At 43.5% G+C, this 24,985-nt stretch overlaps 1 protein-coding gene across 4 annotated transcripts in view; it reads right to left on the bottom strand.

Moving 5' to 3' along the window:
* Positions 1 to 24,985, bottom strand: part of TRIM66 (tripartite motif containing 66) — an 83,709-nt gene that overhangs the window by 7,779 nt on the left and 50,945 nt on the right. For all 4 annotated transcript variants that reach the window (XM_084854582.1, XM_084854592.1, XM_084854574.1 and 1 more), the window contains 6 exons: positions 22,911 to 23,054; positions 10,294 to 10,566; positions 9,383 to 9,605; positions 6,325 to 6,385; positions 3,792 to 3,966; positions 2,785 to 3,065 (listed from right to left, as the gene is read on the bottom strand). In XM_084854582.1, coding sequence (XP_084710708.1) covers positions 2,785 to 3,065; positions 3,792 to 3,966; positions 6,325 to 6,385; positions 9,383 to 9,605; positions 10,294 to 10,566; positions 22,911 to 23,054 — 1,157 coding nt within the window. The remainder of the gene's footprint in view (positions 1 to 2,784; positions 3,066 to 3,791; positions 3,967 to 6,324; positions 6,386 to 9,382; positions 9,606 to 10,293; positions 10,567 to 22,910; positions 23,055 to 24,985) is intronic.

Here is a 24,985-nt window from a genome sequence, read left to right as displayed (position 1 = left end):
GCATTATGTTGGAGAAGGAAAGCCTTGACAAGAAACAACCTCGACAACCATTACATTGGGGAAGAATTCTCCTTTGCTGGTTGCCTCAGGCAGAAGAAGCCCATTGTGATGGATGCTGCAGAGGCCTATGCAGACCGTACGTTCTTTAGGAATTCATGTGTTTAATAATTTAAGATACAGGGTGCAGGCATGGATGCAATAAGCAAACAGCAGGGGCAGAGAAAAGACGCTTTTATTTATTTATTTATTTATTATTAAATTTATTAATTGCCTATCTGTCTGGTCACCCAGCCACTCTGGGCGATGTACAACATACAATAAAACAGTTTAAAACAATAAAATTCTACAATAAAAACATTTTCTAAAATACCCTAACCCACCCCAAATGCCTGCCTGAACAACCACGTTTTTAATGCGCGGCGGAAGCTCATTAAAGAGGGGACATGATGGAGTTCCCTAGGGAGGGAGTTCCACAGAGTGGGGGCCACCACAGAAAAGGCCCTCTCCCTCGTCCCCACCAGTCTAGCTGTCCTGGCTGCTGGGACAGAGAGAAGGCCATCCGAGGCTGATCTTGTTAAGCGGCCTGTCTGGTGCTGCTGGAGGCGCTCCTTAAGATAGGCTGGGCCGGAACCATATAGGGTTTTAAAGGTCAAAACCAACACCTTGAATTTGGCCCGGAAAACAACTGGTAACCAGTGCAACTCCTTCAGCACTGGAGTGATGTGATCTCGCCGGCGGCTGCCTTTAATCAGGTGAGCCGCCGCGTTCTGTACCAGCTGCAGTTTCCGAACCGTCTTCAAGGGTAACCCCACGTAGAGCGCATTACAGTAGTCTAAACGAGAGGAGACCATGGCATGTACTACCGATGGGAGCAGATGGACGGGAAGGAAGGGGCGCAGCCGCCGTATCAGATGAAGTTGATACAGCGCTGTCCGGCTCACAGCTGACACCTGAGCCTCCATGGACAGCTGGGAGTCTAAAATGACCCCCAGGCTGCGGACCTGGTCTTTCAAGGGTAGCCGTACCCCATTCAACACCAGATCAACATCCCCTAGCCTCCTTTTGTCTCCCACCAGAAGTACCTCGGTCTTGTCAGGGTTCAGCTTCAACTTATTCCTCCCCATCCAGCCACTCACCGTCTCCAGACATTTGGACAAGTATTCTACGGCCAACCTTGGTGAAGATTTGAATGAGAGGTAGAGCTGCGTGTCATCCGCATATTGATGACATTGCACCCCAAACCTCCTGATGATAGCCCCCAGCGGCTTCACATAGATGTTAAATAGCATCGGGAAGAGGATGGAACCCTGTGGCACCCCACAAGTAAGTGGCCACGGGTCTGAAACCTCCTCTCCCAGTGCTACCCTCTGATACCTGCTGGAGAGGAAGGACCGGAACCACCGCAATACGGTGTCTCCAATGCCCAACCCCTCCAGGCGGTCCAGGAGGATACCGTGGTCAACGGTATCAAAAGCCGCTGAGAGGTCGAGGAGAGCAAGGAAGGAGCATTCACCCCTGTCCAGAGCCCTCCTCATATCATCTACCAAGGCGACCAAGGCCGTTTCTGTCCCATGCCCAAGCCTGAAACCTGACTGAAATGGGTCTAGATAATCAGTTTCTTCCAAGTGTGCCTTCAACTGCACCGCCACCACCCACTCAATCACCTTGCCCAAAAATGGCAGATTTGAGACTGGGCAAAAGTTGTTCAGAACTTGGGGATCCAAGGAGGGCTTCTTTAAGAGCGGTCTTATCACTGCCTCCTTGAGGGCTGATGGCATCACTCCCTCCTCAAGGGAGGCGTTCACCACCGCCCTGTTCCCCTCACCCAGTCTCCCTCTGCAGCCCATAATGAGCCAAGATGGGCAAGGATCAAGTAAGCAGGTGGTCGGCCGTACAGATGAAAGCTGTGATGAAATTCTTTTTAACATATGCCAGGTATGTAGAAGGCTCTTCCAAGTTATGATCTTCAAGGTGACAAAATTCTATTGAGAGTCTTCATGCTGTGTAAAGTTCTTGTGTATCTCATACCTAACCTGTATCAAAGTTCTCTGGTTTATTCAAAATCCTCAAACATACATTCTTGTAAGAAAAATGCACGTTATCTGTATTTGTGTGTTTGGCATATGGCATGGGGACGAGCCATAGCTCAGTGGTAGAGCTCATGTTTTGCATGGAGAAGGTCCCAGGTTCAATCCCTGGCATCTCCAGGGAGGGCTGGAAAAAGTACTGCCTGCAACCCTGGAGAGCCGCTGCAAGTCAATGTTGACCATCCTGATCTAGATGGCCCAGTGGTCTGACTCGGTATAAGGCAGCTTCCTATGTTTGTTCCTATGTTGGCACCAATTAGTCCAGAATTAGGGTTAGATTCTGTTTAAGCATACACATCCCAGCTTGATGAATCTCATTGGACTTAATAAAGCAGTGATAGGTACCAGTTTTGTAAGGTTAGGAGAAGGTCCAACCCACTCTTGTCTTTTGCTCTCTCCCCCTACCTAAGCTCATTCTGCTACTTTTGCCTGAACTAAAGCCCCTCTGAGAAGGAGGATGCGCCTAGTGCCACCACCTCCATGATTGTTTCTTAGCAGCCCCCACTTGTTTCTTCCCTGTTTCCAGGCTGGCCTGTTGGTCATCATGCGTGCAGGACAAATCCCAAAGATAAGCATCTTCGAAAACAACCACTGAAACTCACACATAAATCTCGATGCAAAGAACTGGCCCTGAAAGTCTCAGACATGTATACATGCGCCAAATGGAGCAGATATGCCTTGCTCTAGATGTACTCACACAGGAAAGCTGAGCAATGCTGGAACATGGCATGACAGATGAAACACCTTTGGGCAGTAGTCGCAGCACAGCAGCTCTCCTCCATTCAGACAAACAGCACAAAAATCCTCGTTCTCAATAGGGTGGTCTTCCTGGGTAAGCACAGATTTTTTCATGTTACTGAGCCTGTGATCTACCAAAGGAAGCAACAATTGCTCAGCCGGTTGGCTCATGGGGATCCTCCTTTCCTCCAGGTTCTCAGGTGTGGGATTCAGCCTTTCAGGTGGATTTCCTTGATTGACCTTGGATGAAAAGTGAATTCTAAATGAAAGAAACCCTTAATTTTCATGCACAGCTATTGAATTACTGCAGAAGCTTAAAAGCAGAAAATAAATGCCTCCAGGAAAGCAGCCTTAGCACATCCACGATTGCAGATTCCTATCTCACAGCTTCTCTGTAAGTCATAGCACATTAAACATGGCCATTTCCTCAAATTATATGGTATTGCAGGGCCATACTGAGAGAAGTCAAATATGTTTGCATTGTCTCCAATTACATTCAATAAAAATTATGCCTGAAGATTTAATTGATATAATCAATAGATTAACCAACTAATTAGCGAAGCTGAGATTCTGAAGCTTGAATGGCGGTGTGTCCTTCAGAGTGCCTGCCCCTCCCTCCTGCTCCTCCCTGTGCCAGATCTATTGGAAAGGAAACTTTAAAATGTACTTTGCTTCCAGTTTGAATCCACAGCTAGAAGAATTTAGCTATGAATACACCCTAATTTTTATTTATTAATTACATCTGTATACCGCCCAATAGTCAAGGGTCTCTGTGTGGTTCACAAAAATTAAAACCCTAAAATACAACATGATAAAACATAATATTGCTTCTAGCATTAAGAACCACATACAACTGAAATCAGTTGAAATGAATGGTGTCAGCACAGCATGGAAGAAATGACAAGCATGTCAGCATAGCATGGAAGAAATGACAAGCAGCGACCGAACCAGCTAAGTCGAGTTTACCTTAATAGCCATGCTTGAAGACTGAGAACCACATTCAATTATCAGCAGGAAAGTCCCGTCATGGTCACCTTTCTGTGGCTGCAGTTTAAATACTGGAAGCTCTCCAGATTCTGGTGCGCATATCTTCAGTCGTTCCAGTCGCACATAAGGGATTTTCACCTCTTTGGCACAAGCTCTAAAATCAATGTTAAATATTGGATTGACTTCATCGGTGCAATTAAGGATCATCCCTCCATGTTTACCTTTATTACTGCCATATCATTTGACAGGCTGGCTTGTCTTTTTATATGGCTAACCAGAGTACTGCAACATAATTTTATTAATTGATGCGACATTTCAAGAACAAAATTTCATACTTCATGATTTAGCACCACCAGACCCTCACACACAACAGTAGACATTTCTGCACACAAAGCTATTCCTATACTGACTCCCCACTGGCCACTCTTGTCAGCTTTGGGGTGGGGAAAGGTATGACAGTATCTAGACTCAGTTCCCACAACCCCATAGTTGACAGTGTCAACCATAGGCTGGGCAGATGCACGCATGATCTCAATCCAGAAAGGGCACCAAATGCACAGCCCTGGGTGCAGGGCCAATTTTCAAAATACATATACCTATGCATGACACATATTTGAGCAGGTTGCCTTTGTTGGCTCAGGGCAGTTATCTTCAGAATGCTTAATTAGAGTGCCGTGTTAATAAGTTTCTGAAACTATATCTCAAGTGAATTAACAAACACTACTATATATCAATAGAAGTGTAGTAATTATACAGGCATCTACTATACCACAATAATCAAATAATGAGGGCGTCGAGCCTGGATGTGGGATAACTGCTTTAGAAATTACTATATTTCAACCTCAGTTTCCTAATCTATAAAATGGAAATATTTAATGACCAAAGTCACTGAGTCATTATGAAAATGAATTTGGCTGCAAAGCATGTTGCACACCAAGGGTTGTATCTAACCCTGATTGTCCAGCGGAATGAAAAACACTGGCAGAACAGTTTCCCGCCTCTCCCCTGCAACTCCCTGCATGCCCCCTCCCCAATCTGCTCCAGAGGATTGGGGGACCCGCCAGAGCAGATATGGATGGCATGCAGAGACCTGCAGGGTGGAGCAAGGGGAAGTCCACTCATGCAATGCTGGAGTTAAGCTCAAATGCTCCACAGACAGCAATAATAATGTTTCTGCTTCTTGTTATATTGGATTAGATCCAACATGGAGCCAGTAGAAGCTAGTATAGTGGGATTTTCTTCCTCTGTCCTCTTTTCCTCTCTTGAGAGCGCATGGGGGGGAGCAGGAATTGCTCCCCTCCCAGTTCTGCTGATGGAACAGCGTTGGATTCAACCCATTGTTTTTAAACTGATAAACACTTCACATTTTAGTATCATTTAAAGTAATTTCACATTTCTGTGAAAGCTCACTGAAATGTAAAGTACTACGGAATATGCAAATGTGCTAATGTCGTTCAAGCATCAGTGCTGGACTTTGTTGGCCTAGGATCCATGCCCTGCGCATGAGTTCCCTTGTGCAAGCCATTCTCAGTTTCTAATGTGAGAATTGCTGGCATGGTTAGAACTGGGGTGGGCAGCTTGTGGCCCTCCAGATGTTTTGGCCTACAACTCCCATCAGCCCCAGTCAGCATAGCCAGTTGTGAGGCATGGTAGGAGTCTTGGGCCAAAACATCTGAAAGGCCAGAAGTTGCCACCCCTTTGTTAGGAGCAGGGGCTTCAAGATGGAAACTCGCATTTCAAACCTTAGCTCAGCCAAAATGGAGCTGATCAGCTGATTAGATTAATGAAGCAAGTTGCCTTAAGCAAGCCACTTTCTCTCGCCCTCTACCACGCATCTGTAATGGAGCTAATAATATTGACTTACCTTGGAAGGATTACCAAGTTGGTGTCTGTGAAACACTTGGAGCTTTTAGAAAAAGTACTATATAAATATATTAGGCATTACAATTATTTACTATAATGCATAAAAAGGAAATATTATCTGATCTACCACACAGAATTGTGGGGAGATCAAATAAGCTAAAGGTGATAAAGGCATCTGCAAACTTCTAGCTTCATTTTAGGAGCTTCTACACCAGTCTGTAAGTACTTAAGAATTAGGTGTTCTAAAACATCTCATAAAAAGTGGTACTACCTCAGCATCATGGACAATACTTAATCAATCCCCAATACTTACACTGGGGAGAAGTCTGCAGTCTTAGAGCACATTAAGAGTGCAATCCTATGTGTGCTTAGACAGAAAAAGTCCTAAACTCTCATGCTGAGAGTTGTAAGATTTTTTCCTGTATAAACACGCCTAGGATTGCACCCTAAATGCATTTAGGATATTAATAACTGTTTTATAATTATTATTTTTAAACTGTTAACTGTAATTTGTTCTAGATACGCTCATCTAGGATTACTTCAATTTATCTAGGTTATTTCAACAATAAATGCAATTTCTAAGCAGGGAAAAAAGAATTCATTTTTGAAGCTATGCCTTAAATTCGTCTGTTCCATGAATTTTGTTTACCTGTTGCTCTGATTACTTTTAATTTCCATTTCAAAATGTTCCTCTTCACAGTTATGGCAATCTACAAGAAGAAAAATGGCTAAATTACAGGTGAAAGCATCCTGATGAACATTCATGATCTCCTTCATAGTTTAACAGATTAATCCTATGGGAAGGCAAGAATCTATAGTGGAAGAACCACCACTTCCTAAGCCCTACCAAACTCATGCTGCTCTGACTTCTTTATATCTATGTTAGTGCCAGGGCTGGTGTAGTTTTCCTCCAGTGGATCTAAAGCCACCTCCGATCTGCCCCTGACACGCACCTAAAACATCCCCCTTTCGCCCTTACTACTGTTGGGAGGAACTACGGAGCTTTCCACCACCAGTCAAGGGAAGACCTCTGTAGTGGGCCTCCCTCTCTTTCCACCATGGAGGGGGAGGTCTGTGGTATTCTATGACCCCTGGGACTCTTTTCCAGGAACCACAGGATTGCACCCTGATATATTTGGATCTTTCCCTAATAAAACATGCAAACGATCTGTGTATCTAGAGGTTTGTTTGTTTTTCTTTCCGTCTCAGAATATAAATTCCTCTCTTACATTTTATTTTCTGGGGAAAGTTGTTAGCATCATTTATAATTTTGAGCCTTATTTAGTGTCATTATGTTAATCTCAGAGTAAACATTTTAATAGATCTTTATTATTTACAAAAAAACCATACTAAACTGTCACGTATACAGACAACATTTAAAACCTACAGTTTCACATCTATAATGTATACATCTCTACCTTTATATATTAATAAAATCTCCCTTCTTCTTGTGTCCTAATAAAAAATAAAAAATAAACCTGCGGATTATAAATCTGATAAATTCATAAAGTTGTGATCGGGCAGTGCAGTCCTCTCCCCTGCCCGATGCTGATGGCTTGGGGTGCCTTAGGATTGTACATTGGTGGCTCCCTGCTGGCTCCCCCTGCCCCCCCCCATGCCCAGGCAAGCTGAAAGCTCCCATTGGTGGTTCTCCCACCAGCAATAGCTGATGAAAAGCCACAAAACAGGACGTCCTGGGGGCAGGAAAGGGCAGCCCCCACCTAATGCCACTCTATTCCCCCAGATGGGCATAATCTAAGTTTATCAGCTATGCCAGCCCTGGCACTGGGATAGCTAATTCCCCATCCCCATTGTTGTCAATAGGCAGGGCGTGGGAGGTGGGAATGATGAATGTGAAGATCCACTGGGCTGAACATAAGAGCCATGCTGGATCAGAGCAAGGGTCCATCTAGTCTAGCATTCTGTTCACACAGTGGCCAACCAGCTGTCAACCCGGAGCCCACAAGCAGGGCATGAGCGCAGCAGCACCACCCGCCCACCCATGATCCCCAGCAACTGATGTATACAGGCCCACTGCCTCTGGTACTAGAGGCAGCATACAGCCATAAGGACCAGTAGCCATTGGTAGCCTTTTCCTCCAGGAATGTGTCTAACCCCCTTTTACAGCCATCCAAATTGGTGGCCATCAATTGCTGGGAAAAACCCAACGAAGTCACACACATCTCCTGCCCTGGCCAGTAGGAGCCCTCAGGGCTTGGGATGCAGCAGGAGATCCACTACTCTGCCATTTCCTCCAAGGAAACGAAGGCAGTATACATAATCCTCCTCCTCTCCGTTTTATCCTCACAGCAACCCTGTGAGATATGTTAGGCTGAGAGTCAGTGACTGGAGCTTCATGGCTGAGTGGGGACTAGAACCCAGGTCTCCCGAGTCCCAGTCCAACCACTACAACATACTGGCTCTCTTAGGATTGCTCTGAAAGTCATTAATATGTAGTTCTTTTTTAAATAAATTATATTACTGGATTCTACTTTTCTAATACCCAGGTATATTTTTGTAAGAATTTCTATAAGGCAGAATTTCTGTAAGGTAAAGTTAACCTTCTCCAATTGTTCCCATCGTTTCCTAATTACTTCTGTCCTACTGGGGGTTTTATTATTTTTCCACTTTTTGGAATATAAATTTTGCATAATTTAATAGGCACATCATAATTTATAATGTAATTATATATAAAATCAGTTATTGTTTATCCAGTGACACTATTTCTTCTACATAATTTAATAGGCACATCATTGGTTCAGCTTTGATATTTGACTAACTTTTTTTTCATATTTCTTGCACAAGGATCTTGCACTAAGTCAGAAAACGCCCTTTGACACACAGAAAAGACCTTTCACTCATGGAAGAACACCTCTGGATCCAACCTTTTGACCTCCACTTAGGAATCTGGCAGCTGGATTTGAAACTATTCTAGTTTCTCTGTGGTCTTCAAGCACTGTGCCAGATAAAATGCATTATAGTAGTCTAATCTGGATGTGACTAGAGCATGAATGACAGTAGACAGGCCTGAGTTCCCTAAAAATATTGTTGAAAGTGTCAGATGAAGAGTATTGTTAAACAATACTGTTACATAATATTGGAAGAAAAGTAATAAAGAAGGGCTACATTACAAGCTGTTTTTCACATTGTGAAAACTGGCCTCATGATGTCTGTTGCTGGAATTCCCAGGATTGATTCATGGAATGTAAAAGATATACAGCATGAGGAAGAACTGGTGGAATATGCATCCTTGCTGAAATTCACTACAGAGCAATCAAATTCTCTACTGCTTTTTCTTCTTTGGTGCATAATGGCCAAACCTCTCCCTGCTGCCCACTATTTTGGGCAGTTCTGTGATCCAACTGGTGAAATGTAAAAGTGCCTCAAATCAGATTAATTGAATACCTTCTCTGGGCTCACCTGAAGCTACCTAAAAGCCCTAGATCTTTTGATAAATATACAGTTGCTAGCCAATCAACCCTGGACAGCCACATCAATTTTCACATCCCAATATTAGTCAGGAAGTTGCTCCACGTTTGCTATGGGCAAGTATTGTAGACATCAAAAATCAGCTCCAAACAGTTAATTTTGTGATGTCAGAAACACATCACAAGGCATTATGGCAGCAGCACATAATAACCACAATATGCAATGGGGAATATTAGATGGTTTTAAAAGTCCAAGGAAGATACAGAAAAATCGGATACCTTCAATATGTCTTGGGTTTGGATTAACTGACTGTAAGCAGGACCTGTTGCTGATAAGTACGGGAGGGGAGGCACATGGCTGCGTCTTCTTCACCGAAAGATTAATAGGCTCTTCCAGAATATTGTGGATAGGAAGAGCTAACTCATTAATGTCTTTTGACTCAGCAGCGGAACAGTCACTTCCAAGAGGGTAGCTCATGGGGCCGAACTCTTCACTTTCCAGCTTGCAATTAAAAAAAAAAAAAAGACATTGTGCATTTCAATTTTTTTTATATCAATCTTGCCAAAATAACCATAACAGAAGAGCACATTGACATTATTGAACATTGTTGCTCTGATTCCAAACCCCACATGCACTGTAATAGGCACTCAGAGGCTGGAATCCAAAGAGCCATTTTCAGCATACTCAACAGGACCTTTGAACCATCAACCCACATGCCACATCACAAACAAGCTTTTGCTCTTCAAGAAATAGAAGTCCAATCCCCCCTTGGGCACATGGAGTAACGATCCCATGGTTCTTTGAATCCATGCCTGAGATTTTGCAGAGGCAAACTATGATATATACATGTGGATCTGTTGCCTCCATCCAAGTCAGTGGTTAGTCCTTGCATGTGGAAAAGCTCTGAGTCTACATAGGGACTGCTAAAGGCATAACCTCCCATGGATTTGTTCTGCACAGGACTAATAGGAATGAATTAGACTTGTACAAAAGCATGGCAGTTTATTTATGGGATTTCCACGACAGCATGAACGGGAGCTGCATAAGACCACCACCATGATTTTGAACAAGTACCGCTCATTTCAGTGGAGACATTCCATGCATACAGTGCAGTATGACATTAATTGGAATGACCATTCTGATCATACATCCTGCCAATGAAATTGTCTGGTGTCTCAACAGTTCTTACCTTGCACACTGCTCTGACCAAGGGCATGCCACTGGATGCTAAGTGGTCAATATTGTTAGAACTCAGGTCATTTGTAGTTCTTTCTAAAGTCAGGCTGTAACGAGGCACAGCTTCAGGCAACACATCAGACATATTTGGCATACTCTGAGCCTGGCCAGAAGTTACAGTGGAGATTTCTTTGGCCTGTGGGTCAGCTGACTTGGATACCCGTGTTGAAGACAACTCCATTTCTAAAGCATTTGAAAAGCCCACAATGTTCAGTGAAGCTGACCGCTGAAAAAGAAGACAATGTGTAGCTCAATGTGCATGCATATATGCATTCGTTGGATAGGGAGGTTCTCATCATTCATTTATGTGATTCTATGATTATATTTATTTTTATGCCACCTTATGATATTTTATATTGTTGCATGTCATTTTGGATGCTTGTCAGAAGAGTGAATTAAGGAGGTCAAATCAGTCAATCCTAAAGGAAATCAACCCTGAGTGCTCATTGGAAGGACAGATACGGAAGCTGAAGCTCAAATATTTTGGCCACCTAATGCGAAGAGAAAACTCTCTGGAAAAGACCCTGATGCTGGGAAAGACTGAAGGCAAAAGGAGAAGGGGACGGCAGAGGATGAGATGGCTAGATAGCATCACTGATGCGATGAATATGGACTTGAGCACGCTCCGGGAGAGAGCGCAGGACAGGAAGGCCTGGCGTGCTATGGTCCATGGGGTCACCAAGACTCGGACACGACTGAATGACTGAACAACAACAACTGTGATATTTAATCAAGTAAGTGTGCAATCCTATCTTGATAGCCGGCAGCCTCTGAAGCTGGAAGCTGCCAAATATCCAATGCAGGCCGGACAGACCACGGACACGATCCTCACATCCATGCTCCGGCCACCCTCCATTTTTGGCTAGACAGGCAATTTTGCCTGTCTAGCCATGGAGCTTCGAAGCAGGAGGCGGGGAGGCCGCACAGTGCATAGGAAGCTGTGTAATGCAGCTTTTGCTGTCTCCTCCCCTCCCCCGAGACCACCCCCTTTTCCCCGTCTCCATGCTCCGTTTCCAAGCATGGAGGCAGGGAAGAACCATGCCAGCTATGACGAGGAGGGAGAGGGGGCAGGGAGTAAAGTTTCTGGGCTCTGAGGTTGGAGCCTTGGTTCCAACCTCTGATCCCAGAAAGCAAAATATCCCATGTCCCCCAGATGCTGTCTAGGAGACATAAGATTGCGCCCTAAGGGTGCAATGCCATTCATGTTTAGACAGAAAAAAGTCCTACTACTCCCAGCATTCCCCAGCCAGCCAGTGTAGGGAGTTGTAGGGCTTCTACCTGTCTAAACATGCATAGGATTGCACCCTAAAATATTCTAGTCAACCAAAAAGTTGTCCCTAATTATCAGTCAGCAGATTAAAAATAATTAATACAAGTATTTCTAAAACTGTAACTGGCAAGTGCCATCATAGAATCATAAATGAGGCATTCCTTCTTCTCTGCCATACAGGAGGGAATGCTTCTTCTAAGATTAGGCCTGCTCCAACCAAAATCTACTTCCTCTAAAAACAAAGGAAGTATACCTTTTTCCATTATACCATTTTTCTTATATGCAAATGCATGCAGGTTTAAAGGATTGATCTAATTGATTAAAACTCAAACAATTAATCTACTATGATTACTTTTACTGAGTGACAGCCCTATTAATAAATAGCCCAAAAGAAAGAAAGATTACCCTTTATGACCTGTCACTACTTAATAGAAGCAGTAGTTATTTTCTCATGATATGTACCAGTCACTCATGTATAGAAATGTAGTACCTAATTCTCAAACAGCCCATTCAGCTATATGTACTTGTCGTATTGAGGCTTATCCTCTCAGTCACCCAAATCTTTTACAATTATGTTCTACCCATTCCACTACTTCCAAAGTCCTACAAACTGCTCTGGTGGTTCTTTCCTCTCTTCACCCCCTCCCCATTGATTTCAATGAGGAGAAAATTACCTAAGCCAGCTCCAGGCTATCATAGCTAATGGGCCCAGTCCTGGGACCTCTCAAGGGAATGAAGGTGCTTTGAATCTAGCCTGTCAGGGAAATAGAGGGGCTACTGGGCATCCATAATTCTGAGACATTATAAGAAGCATCAGAAAATGGATTTGTTTTGTATGGACCTCATAGCAAAGATTCTATCCATTCCATAATTCTACTGAATGTAATTCTGAAAGCCTTGGATCATCAAGAGTATGTTCTGACCTTGATTTCCCATGTTATATTAGAAAGGACAGGGCTAGCAGGAGGAAAGAGTGCTTCTGGACCAGTGTGTTTTTTTTGCCATGGCTGGATCCCATATTTCTGAAGTCAGGAGGTAAGAGCTAGAAAGTGAGCCAAAGTGCCAGCAGTAGCAAAGTTTGGGATGGCATCCAGAGATCCCATGCCAGTATCCCAAAGGCATGTCAGTGTCTCATGACTGGACCATTCACTGGAACTGATCTGATCTGGTTCCAAAGGACTCAATCGGAAGACAGCTAGCAACTTTCAGAGCTACAAAGCACAGGACTTTGCAAGAATACCTGATATATTTGAAACAACTAATACCTTTAAAGAGATTACGTTCTACAGAGAAGTGGGCTTCTATTTTCCCTTATTACTGTTCCTGTTCCAGGAAGAGTATGAAGAGAATATAATAGACTGCATCAGTCAGTATAAAACATTAATCTTACTAAAAAGGAAAGAAAGGAAAAATGGGGCCATCAAACTGCCATCTGTTTCTCCCTGGAGGCAAAAGTTAATTCTGTGGTTATTTTAATAATGAGGAAACATTATGATCTTTCAGTAAAAATATATGTGTGTATATATTAAAGCTCCTGGTAAGGAATTGACACATTCTGCACTCTGATCCACGAAGCTGCTGTCAAGTGTGAAGTGAACAATGCGCTGGGAGTAAGACTCATTAAGGTCCTATTAATTCTCCCCCTAAAATAATCATTCCTTTTGCCATTAGTGGGAGGAGGGGGATGGGAGATGGGAGGCACCTCTTCTCCCCTAGTGGTTTCTGCTGTACTGGATAATATGTGATGATTCTTTTCTCTTTCTCTCTTTCTTTCTTTCTTTCTTTCTTTCTTTCTAATGGCTCAGAGTTGTCTAAAAAGCTTTGACGTTTCCTTCCTTGAACACAACAAACATCCATTATATATGCTGTCACACTGTTGCTGCTGCTGGAACACCTTTCCATTTTGACATTTTAATATATAACGTTGCACAAATGTCTATTTCTCCCACTACATATCTTTGCTGTCTCCTTTTTTCCCATTCCTCCCGTCCTTCATTTCTACTTCTTTATCAATCCTCCACAAGCCCTTTGCAAAAGGACCATCTCACTTCTCTACAGCTCCTCCGAACACACTAAAGCATTAGTTGCAGCAGCAGTCTTGTAATAATGATGATCTTGATAACAAAAACTGTTGTTCTACCATTGCTGTCTCCTTTATCTCAAAATTTTAAGTCTTAAAGTTGAGGTAGTTGCCACCATGTTCACTGACCTTACTCAGTACCTTTAATAGCAACCTGATATGCAGACATTTAGCAGGCAGGTTGGTGATGGGGAAAGCTTCACCTTCTAGCTTTCTCCATGTCAGGCTGCTGTTAAAGAGGCCAGTTTGTTTGTTTTTTTAAGAAGTGCCTGCCCTGTTTACAATAATGAAAAAAGGACAGTAGATAATGTGCCCCAAATCAGAATTAAAAATTAAGTGCACATTTTAAACAGCTCCATGCAAGCATGCATTATAAACCACAAAGGAAGTGGGAGATGGAGATGCCTACCTTTAATAAAGTCTTGGCTTGGGAATTGTTAAGACTATACAGATTCTTTGCAATTGCACAGAAATTACTCAGAGCAAATGGCTGCAAAGTAACGAAGGCTGCTGTAAGTGGAGCAATCCCCCTGGCAGCTCATTATGCTGCAAGGTTAAACAAATGCACTAATTCAAATCCAGTTAAGTTTAACTCAGAATGCACCAATCGCCTGCACATGTATTCCAAGCTTTTTTGCTTGACTTTCCTAAGTAGAGTACCCCTGATCAAAAGCCCCTGCTCTGAAGGGGGTGGGGAGGGGAGCTTTGTTTAATGTAAAATTCTAACCCAAGAAAATGGAGCTGGTTTTACAGTGCAAGGAGCTGAAAGAGCCAGCAGAACAAGCAGCATCATGTATTATTATCTTCCTTTTCAGGTCAAAGAAATAAGCTTTGCTAATCTAAAAGACGCTGTGAAATATTTCTAAAATTAGTGAACAGAAAATGTACTGGTAACCAACCCCCCACCCCCTGCAAATGGCTTAGCTGAGTGTATCCAATGGTCCAGGATCCCTATCTGAAGGGACCAGAGTCCAAAGGACCTGATCCTAAGCATTTCCAACTGATCGAACTGCCTTTACTAGTACAATTACTTTTGTGCAGCCCTGGCATAATGCCATCGTCTCTGACATTTAGGGTTGCCAGCTGACCTTTAAAAAACAAACAAAAAGCCAGCCTTGGTTTTGCAAAGTTCAGGCCAACTACCAGTACAAATACAAAAACAGGAATATAAAAAAGCTGGTCATTAGGCATGAGGCTGCATGGTTGGATACTGTAACCTGGAAGCATTGATTCTGCAGAACTAATCTTCTGGAGCATCCTTCCCCAACCTAGTGCTCTCCAGATGGTTTGCACATAAACTCCCATCAGGCCCAGCCACCATGGCCAATGGACAGGGATGCTGGCAGCTGAAAGCTGTCCTAGGGACCAGTGGAGAGGGGTGTCTGGGTGGAGTTCGGATGCTCTTCCTTCCCCATCGTATGACTGGTGTTTGCACTATCATGGAGTCAGACATTTTAGGTGGAGTCCCCATGCCCTGATCAGTGGGCTGGCTTTGTTGACCCATGTTTTTGTTGGGGTCAAAAATCTAGTGAAGCTACATTGATGCAGCAGTCCATGAGCCTCCATCTGAAATATGCATGTAGTAGTGCAGCAAGGGTTAGGATTGCGCCACAAATTACTACAATGATCAACACATTCAGAAATCTCTGGGCCCACAATTGTGCCCCGTAAAGCCCGAAGTTCTGGAAGACTATAAATCTCGTCTCTAATCTTACAAAACTGCAGGTTTCTAGTACTCAAAGGCAGATTTAAGAATAAAAAAAAAACACATGAAGAGTTTCTACTGAAGACTCCAAAAGTACAGGAAGTGTATGTGGGATTTTCAGGGGTTAATGATGAGGATGGCGGTTCCACAGAGCCTCACTGACACTGTCTCACACAGCTGTTACTTCACAGTCTCGTTATCCAACTCTTACGCCCTTTCTGCCCTCCTGGTCCTGATGAGAAAAATCCAAATTCTGCACAATGAACTTAAAAACTAAAGCAAAGCCAGAGATACAACATATATTTTACACTCAGGACCCAGGTTCAATCCCTATCATAGGCTCTGAACTGGGCAGGGGGGTGCCCCAGCAGGGAGCTGATGTCATTCAGAATACTGTCTAGCTCAGCGGAAGGCAACCCAGTGTCCTCCAGACGTTTTGGTCTACAACTCCCATAACGCCTGCCCATTGGGAACGCTGGCTGGGGCTCATGGGGGTTTAATGCAAGACATCCGGAGGACACCAGGTTGCTTCCCCTGTCTAGTGTAGCATAGTAGGAGGGCCATTGATTTGAATAAGTACACAGCAACTGCTTTTTTCTTTCTTTTTAATTCTTCTTAAACCATGCGCATGAGTTTACTGAAATGGGACTAGTTATCACAATTCTCCCAAACCAATAACAGGGAGCATACAGCTGACTAGGGAACAGACAAGAAGAGAACAAAACTGTACTTTTTACTACGACTAATTCACAGATTCCCTATCATGTTTTTATTACTTCACTATACCTAAATATTTGCTTTGCCTAAAATTCCACCAAGGGTAAAACAGTACTATTATATTGTTCCTGAGCTGTCTGCCCACCCACGTCCAGTGAAAATACCTCTCCCTTTGACAGGCATAAAGATATATAGATGTCCCCGTATGACATTTGACATCTGTTGATGATGGCATGCCTGCTGCTGCTAATTATTTCAATGAGAAGTTTTTGTAAGAGCTATGAAAAACAAAACATCTTTGCCAAAATGTAAGAGACTTTTACTATCACACAAATATTCTTTGTTATTGTGGTTTATTGTTTATAGTAATGCCATCAGTATACATGGTGTTTGCCCCAACAAGAAGCAGAAAGGAATGATATGAAGATCACGTTCAGAGCACAGCTGTGTAATGGTGACCTTGGCCGCAGCAGATTTGGTGCTTCAGACCACTCACAAGCCACAGAGCACCCGTACTCCACCTATGTTGTTTGTCCACCTATCAGCACAGCAAATACAATGATGCGCAGGGAGTCCGTTCATCTGCTTCCCAAGAGCTTTTATGCGCAATGTAAGTTTAGGTATAATAAATGCATGTTTGATTGCAGTATATCTTGCACACAACCCACACATAGGACTCCAGAGTACTGTTTTCACTGCAGGAGTATTGCACTGAGCACTCAAAACACAACATTATGCACTTGGTTAAATGTGACGCTTCTCACAGATAGTACATTCATTGCTATTGCAATTGCTATGTACAACATTGCTGGCAACTTTTATGGGGTGTTGGGGAAACATCACTCCTCCTCTGCCCATGACAAAACTCCCAGCTGTGCCAACAAGGCTGTGCACCCATTTGCTATATGACTCTTCCACATGATCTGGCCATAGTTTTAAAAGGGGGGCCAACAGTAACATGGCTATAGCCCCATCTATTGGATGAGGATGGGATAGCTCAGAGTTGTCATGAAAGGTTCCTGGCAAGTTATCATGCATTAGCCGAAACACACATGTGGCATGGCTTCAGTAAATGTTTAGAACAACCCTGAGCTTACATCATGATGGTTGAGGCTATACTACTGTAAACCCACCTATCTCATTTGTCCAACTTCCCTCTTCTAACACGGATTTTCAAATCCATGTTAGTTTTCAAACATGCAAATACACACACAATATGAGAAGACAAAATACTGAAGCAACTTAAACACACTGAAATTAAGGCACATATACAAAACAAAACAAAAGTGACCTATCAAATCCACAGATAGACCATGAATTCACATTAAAAGGAATGTTTCTCAAGGCTAAGTTGGCAAACTGAAAAATGCGTTGGAGGCAGCTTAAAAGTTAGCATTGGGGAGAGGACATGCGTAAACATTCTTCTATTTGGAAAGAACAATATGACCACTTAGTAAGAACACCATATATGTGACAAGAACCTTTTTGTCTAGCCTGCAGAACCTGTCAGATAATTTTATACGTAATTATCACCTCTAACAGGGCTGGAACCAGGCTTGGGTAGACCCTTGGCATGGGTCTACCAAAGCTCCCTCCCCCCTCATCAACAGGCCCCTGCGCCAATATCCCCTACCACCTTCAGTGATGGTCAGGCAGCCACAGTCAACCCTTCCTCCTCCAGGCAGGCTGCTGCTGTGGTGGTGACAGCAACATAATCAGCTGGAAGGAAGGAGACGAACACCCACATTTAATGCCACATAATGCAATGCCTGGCAACAAGCATCACGTTGTGGGGCATAAAACATGGCAGGTGCTAGGGTCCCTTTTTCCAACCACTTATGCCACTGCCACTGCAGCAGTAGCCTGCCTGGAAGAGGAAGAAGTTGGCTGCAAGTGCAGCTGCATGACCTGGTAAGTGGGCAAGCCAGCCTGCCGGGTCAGTCAGAGGACGACTGGCGACTACAGTAGTGGTAGTTTCGGCACTAACGGGCCCTCCTGAGGGCTTGGGCCATTGACAACTGCCTGACAGTGCCCACCCCTAATGCTGGGCCTGCCTTCCAGACCTTTTCCAGCCATTTCTATTGTTCTGTTGTGTCAGCAAGCCTTAGCCAAGGAAACCAGGGTTGCCTTGTGAAGAAGATTGGCTTCAGGGCGAACAGCTGGTTGAGAATGGTGGATGAGTTCCTGACAAAAATCTGCAACTAGTCTGTTGAATGGTTGAGCACACTCATCACAATTCCTCATTTGCCCATAACCTTTCCAGAATAACTGACTAGAGCTCAGTAGAACTGACTAGAGCTGGAGTTATGTACCATCTGTTAAAGCCTTTAAATTAGGCAACCTTGATATTTATGCTCACAGAGAATGAGGACTAAATGCTTTGCCAAACTTGAACATCTAAAGTTTCCTCTGGATCCATTACCCACCCTCCAATTATGAAAGCATCTCCTTCAGAAGTAGGGACAGTAGAAACAGTTTGGTGGTAGAAAGATGTCCTATGGAGGATATTATTATGGGAATTAATAGGCTTCAAGATATGTTAGTGAGGATCCCACATGCTGTTTGATGTATGGTTGATTGAGAAAGTGGCGTATTTGCGAATACTGGTATCTAAGAAGCTATGTTGATTCAACTTTATTTAAAAGTTCATTGCAGGAGATTAAGTTTTCTTCAACAAGTTAAGTCTGTCAGACAATTTATCTTTGCTATTTTCCAGAAGCAAAAGTCCTCAGGGCTGTTCTGAGTGATGAACTCTGAATGTACAGAACAAAGGGGGCTGGGCAGGAATGAGATTTTGTTTTTCTTCAATAGTTTCAGGTAAACAGAGTATCTTTAATGAAGAGATGCTTAAAGTATTTACTTAGGCTTATCCCTATGATAATTCCATATCAAGGCAGCCAGTATGTAATGTCTGGCAGCATTTTGGTCCATTTGTGTCCACTGATGCTCTGAAGAGAGAGGCAACAATTCAGGTAACAAATGCAGTTGGAAGTCCAATTTGTGGTGACTGAGTGGAATAGTTTCAGATTTTAAAAATTTTTTTTTTAAGGATTCTAGGTAGGATTCATTTGCACAAGTGCTCTTCTGGTGAGTCAGAAGAAGTCATCAGAGGATCAGTTTTGCATGCCTTTGTGGAGTTGATTAAAAAGTGGCTGGTAGTTGAGTGTATAACAGAGAGGTGAAAAAAAGATTCCAATGTGATGCCATAGCTTGGTGGGCTGGACAAAATTATAATTTCTTTCCGAAGCAGCCTTGATTTCATAAATCAAGTTTATATTTACCACAATGGACTTATGATAGTTAGCTTTATATCCAGATGCTTTACCAAATACGTTAAGCCAACATTGGGTGGGAGATGTAGTGTGTCATTATCAGAGAAAAGAACCACTTTATTCTCAGTTTGGTCACACTTGGATCACTTTGTTCACCTGCAGAGCATCTGCTAAGGATTCCACTGTCAGGACATACAGCAGACAGCTTTGTCTAATACCTCTTTTGAGATGAAAGGGAAAGGAGTCAAAATTGTTTCCTGAAACCAGCCCACAGGGATAATTAGTTTGAATGGTCCTGGCAGAGTTAGGACTGGAATTCAGCCTAAGAAGTAAATACTTGAGGTATGGCCATTCGATGCAATCAATGCTTTCTCCATCAGCATTGAGGCCCAAGTAGGTTAAGAGGTGTTTTGTCTGCTCTTGCCTTGTATACAACATCAAGCACGCAGAACACTTTGTCCACCAGGCGTCATCATGGGATGAATTCCATTTGATCAGAATGGATGTACTGGGTGATGCTGTTGTCCAATCTGTCACTTAAGACAGCAGTAAAGTTCTTCGAGTCCTGATTGATTAAGGATATTGAGCAATAAGAGGCAGGCACAGATGAGTTCATTCCCTGTTTCATCTGTCCATCTTTTCTACCACCCACAAACAATAACAATTCAAAAATATGCAAAACGTCTCATTGCTAAGCTATCAGAATCATATGCAAATATGCCTAATTGGCACACATCCTTCTTGTTGGATTGATTGCTTGATTTCTCTGGCAAAGACTGCGGCCCATACAAGGACACTATGTACATAGTAAGTCTTCCTAGAAGATCCCCTCTGGCCATAGTCCATAGGCTATGCATTAAAATTATTCAAATATTAGCCATGATAGATAAATGCAATTTCCATGTAAAAAGGTGACATACTTGGAATTACCAGATGCGAGGAATAAACAACAGGGTGTGGCCAATTAACTTCACATTTCTTGGGGGTTTCTAGGCATCTGATTGGCTGCTACCAAAAACAGATTCCTGGAATTGATCTGATCCAGCAGTGAAATTCTTATGTTTCTAAATGCTACTTAAACAAAATGGCCTAGCTTTGCAGACACCACACAGCTCGAACTCATAGAAAAGGCATGTGAAAGCTTGCATCATATGGTTAAACTAACCAGTATAGCTCCACATACATTCTCAGGAATCATGCAGAAACAGCCAAACAGTGGTGTCCAAGCAAAACAGCCATGGGATATGAGTCAAGGCTAAGCAAATTAGCCTTAAAAAATGCATCTTTTGAACCATAAGGAAATGTGGTCTGTTTCCAGTTAGCTACAACCCCAACCCCATTAAAAGGTCAGCTCCTTGAATCAATCCTTGCCTCATTTTGGCACCAAGCCATGTGGAGTGACACCACAGTAAGGCATGGCTGTGACTTGTGGGCAAAGTGGATGGGGCTTTTTATTTTGTTTGTTCTATTTGTATCCTGTTCTTCCTCCACAGTGTCCAAATCAGTATGCATGGGAGTCTCAGTAGTTCTTCATTCAGAAACTAGACAGAATAGGCTTCACTTCAGAGAGAGAATTACAACAGCACCATTATTCCACTGACTATCCCAAAAAGGACACGTATTTTTCATTCTCCACCTAAAAAATTGCCTAAGCTTGTTTCCTGAACCAGCCCACAAAAGCTACTGGCTGATAAAAATGTTTACTAGCAGCATGCCTACACATATCTATGTTAGTCATTTTTACTCTAAAAGAGAAGAGCCCACTTCAGTAAAGCATCCCAGCCTTGTCGCTTGGAGTCATTTCTTACTGACCACAGGCTGAGTGCTTTTACAAATGGGGCATAAACTGCTCATGGAAAGGGGAACAGGACGGAGGTGGGCCAAGAGCCTGCAAGGAGCTCATGGCAAGCCTGACACATCAGGAGCTCTGGCTGCTGTTCCAACCACAGTATGAAATGAAGTAATTGTATTGCACACTACAGTGGGAGAGGAGGAGGATTACATGGCGGCACAGAGATCCAAGATGTTCTACCAGCATAAACTAGCTTAAGGATTGCTTCATACATGACATTTTTCCTACATGGGTATACCAAAAAAGCACACCAGCCCAGGTACATTCATATATCCCACTATGAGTGAAGATTATAAATATGCCTATTTTACCTGTAAGGACAGGGGGACAACTCCCCCCAGCCCATCCCAGGAGTTTTCCAGTGTGGCCTGAGAAAGAGGGAATGGGGGTTAACTTACATTCGAGTCCTCCTCCTCAGAAGGCTTGTTTGCTTGCTCCAGAGGAGAGACAGAGTAATCCCCCCTAACGTGTCATGCCCCTGCCCTTAGGATGCTGCCTCATACCAGATCAGACTGTTCATCCATCTAGCCCCAGTATTGCCTACTCCAGCCTTCCCCAACCTGGTGCCTTCCAGAAGTTTTGAACTACAGCTCCCATCATCCTTCATCATTGGCCATGCTGGCTGGGGCTGATGGAAGTTGAAGTCCAAAACATCTGGAAGGCACCAGATTGGGGAAAGCTAGTCAAATCTGACTGGTTGCCACTCTTCAGAGTCTTAGGCGGAGAAGGGTCTCTCCCATCACCTTCTACCTGATCCTTTAAACTGGAACTGTGCTAGGAACTGAACCTGGTGTCTTCTGTATGCAAAGCAAGTGTTCTAAGCTACGGCTCCCCCGCTTGTGTGCAATCTCTCATTCCACAGATGCCACTTGCCACCAGCGAAAGTCTCATGATCATTCCAAGCCCTGCAATAATGCACAATGACTCAGCCCTCACCATGACAACTGGGCTGTTGCTCCTTGATCTCCCATCTCCAGGGCAACCCTTTCCCAAAACAACAGAGTCATCCTCCTTGATTGGCTATCGGTCCCTGGTGTGGTCCCTGATTTTACTTGCCATGTTTGCCAGCATCACTGCCACTGCTGCTTACATTAGTCAGAAGCCTGTTGTCAAATCATGGCTTTGTACACAGAATTACAGGACTAATCTTCATGCATGATGAAAATGAGGATGATGAATACTGGGATTTCTTTTCTAAAAGCTTGTTCAAAAAAATGTCATGTATGAAACTGCCCTAAAAACGTATCTTTTCCACCATTGCCTGAAAATCAACAAATCAGAATTCATGAAAGACTAAAGCAAACCAATGGCATTTTCATACATGAGGCTTAAAAGTTTGTAATGGAAATGGAAATGTATCTTGTCCAGAAAGCTCATTTGCATTACAAATGCCTTTCTTCCACATCGTCTGTTACATTAGCAATGAACAAACACGCATATCAATTGTCTGAGAAGCTCAATGGCTATTTAAGCACATATATGGACACATTCACTGTGTTCCAAAGATATGGATTTCTACAGAGAACAATCTCCTCCAGAAAGTTGAAATTTCACCAGAAGTACTCTTGACCTTAATTCTTGTCAAAGTGCAGAAAGGGACAGCAATCTTCAAAGTGGCCATATAGAACTACAGAAACATTTTCTTTTATTAAAAAAGAAAGAAACTTCATGTACCTTTCTGACTGGATTCAAAGTACTCTCTGGAGAGTGAATACTGACAAAAGCTTCCTCTAATGGCTGTGACATAGCTGGAATCACATTTCTATCAAGGGGAAGTGCTGGTTTTTGACCTTCTGACTCAACAGAATCTTCACCAACCTATGACAAAAGAATAAGCAGCACAGATTCATTAATGGCAACAAGATCACTTCCTTATTTTAATTATACACACACACACACATACACGCACGCACGCTCGCTCATCGTTTGGAGGCTTCAACCGATTTATTAACAAAAACTGGCTACTGAGAGTGTATTAAATGTTAAATAGCTTGCATTTGTTGCCCATATGCCACCCAACTTGGTTTGAGGCATTGGTTATGACCTTTAGGGAGCAATCCTATGGCTGCTAGTCTGTGGCTAAACAGCCATAGGATATGCGGTTTTCTAGGAACTAACCTCGGATCCTGCACTCCGAGGTGGGTTCCTGGAGAACCAACCTCCCTGCCCTTCTGTGCTGCCTCGCAGGCAATGCAGAACAACCCCATGCTCGGAACAGGAGCACGGAGCGGCCAAAACGGGGCATTCCGGGGGGCATTCCAGGGCGGGGAAGGCGGAAATGCCGGTACGACACATCCTATGTGTCGTACCGGCAGCCTCCTCCCCCTCTCTGCCTTCCCACGACTAGACAGCTGAAATTGGCTGTCTAGCCACAAATGCAGGGCAGAAGCGTGGAGGGAACAATCCCCTCCGCGCTTCTCCTGCCCTGCATTGGATAGACGGTCGCCTCCAAGTTTGGAGGTGGCCACCTATCCCCATAGGACTGCACCCTTAATTCCTTAAATGGCCTTTGCCCACCATTTCTGTGGACACATCTCTGCTAATATGAGCCTCCCTATTCCTTCAGAACTTCTGGGAAGGTCCTTTGTTGCATGTAGGGGCAACAAAGGACCTTCAAATCTTGTGGGGCTCAGCCTCAAGGCAAGGCTTTCTCAGTGTTGGCCCTGCCACTTTAGAACTAATTATCCAGGCCAACACATTGCAAGAATTCAGGTACAGGCTCAAAACTCCCCTGCCCTATTTCCTACATTGCAAGAATTCAGGTACAGGCTCAAAACTCCCCCGCCCTATTTCCTAAGGCATTTAATTTGAATTTTTGAAATGGATGATATTGATACTTTTGCTTGTTTTTTATTGTGTTTTTAAACACACATGCACACAAATTATACATCACCTTGCCCTTCAGTGAAAAGGAGATTTAAAATGTTTATAAATAAATAAAGCAAGCTATATTTAAACTAAGGCTTCATCCTTATTATTTCGTTTTTAGACAGCAGCCTCACCCCACTGTTACAATGAAACAGGTGACAAATAAATGGTGATACAGGTGCCCTACATAAAAGACAAAATGCTTTTGATTGCTGCCTCTTTTCCCCATGCTATGGTGAAGACAAAAATTCCCCCAAAGCTGCTATTTGCCCTGGGAGGAATAGTAACTTCCTTCCCAGGCAGATACCTGAATCTAAGAAGAGCCCTGCTGGATCAGACCAAAGGCCTGCCTAGTCCAGCCAACCAGATGCCACTGGGAAGCCCACAAGCAGGGCATGAGTGCAACAGCACCCTCTTCCTTGTGTTCCCCAGGAACAGGTATACAGAGGTATACTGCCTCAGATACTGGGAGTAATATATAGCCATCATGACTAGTAGCCATTGGTAGCTTTATCCTCCATGAATTTGCCTTCAAGCAGGGTGGGTAGGGGTGTCAGGACTACAACACAGAAGGAAAGGATTAAACCCTTGTTGACCCTCCACTGTGGAGTGGAGAACCCTCAGCGGCTCCTATTCTTTAAAATAATGAAAAATACAAACCACCCATTTATAGACACAACCGGGCTCTTTCCCTTACCTGCTAGGCACCCCTCCCTAATGTGCTATGCATTACCCTTATGCTCTGCTGCTCCTCCAGTCCCTGTGTGTTAGGGGGTCTGGGCCTTAGGAGGCCTGGGAAACCCAGCGATCCTCATTCCCATCCAGTTCAAAAGAAACATCCAGCCAGTTCACTGGGGACTAGGTGACCACCATATGCATCT

The sequence above is a fragment of the Heloderma suspectum genome, chromosome 1 (genome assembly GCF_057233095.1).
Source record: "Heloderma suspectum isolate Gila_16-S chromosome 1, 16-S_ref, whole genome shotgun sequence".
Taxonomy (NCBI): Eukaryota; Metazoa; Chordata; class Lepidosauria; order Squamata; family Helodermatidae; genus Heloderma; species Heloderma suspectum.
The sequence above is the reverse complement of the archived record's forward strand: the minus strand, read 5'-3'. Positions and strand labels throughout refer to the sequence as shown.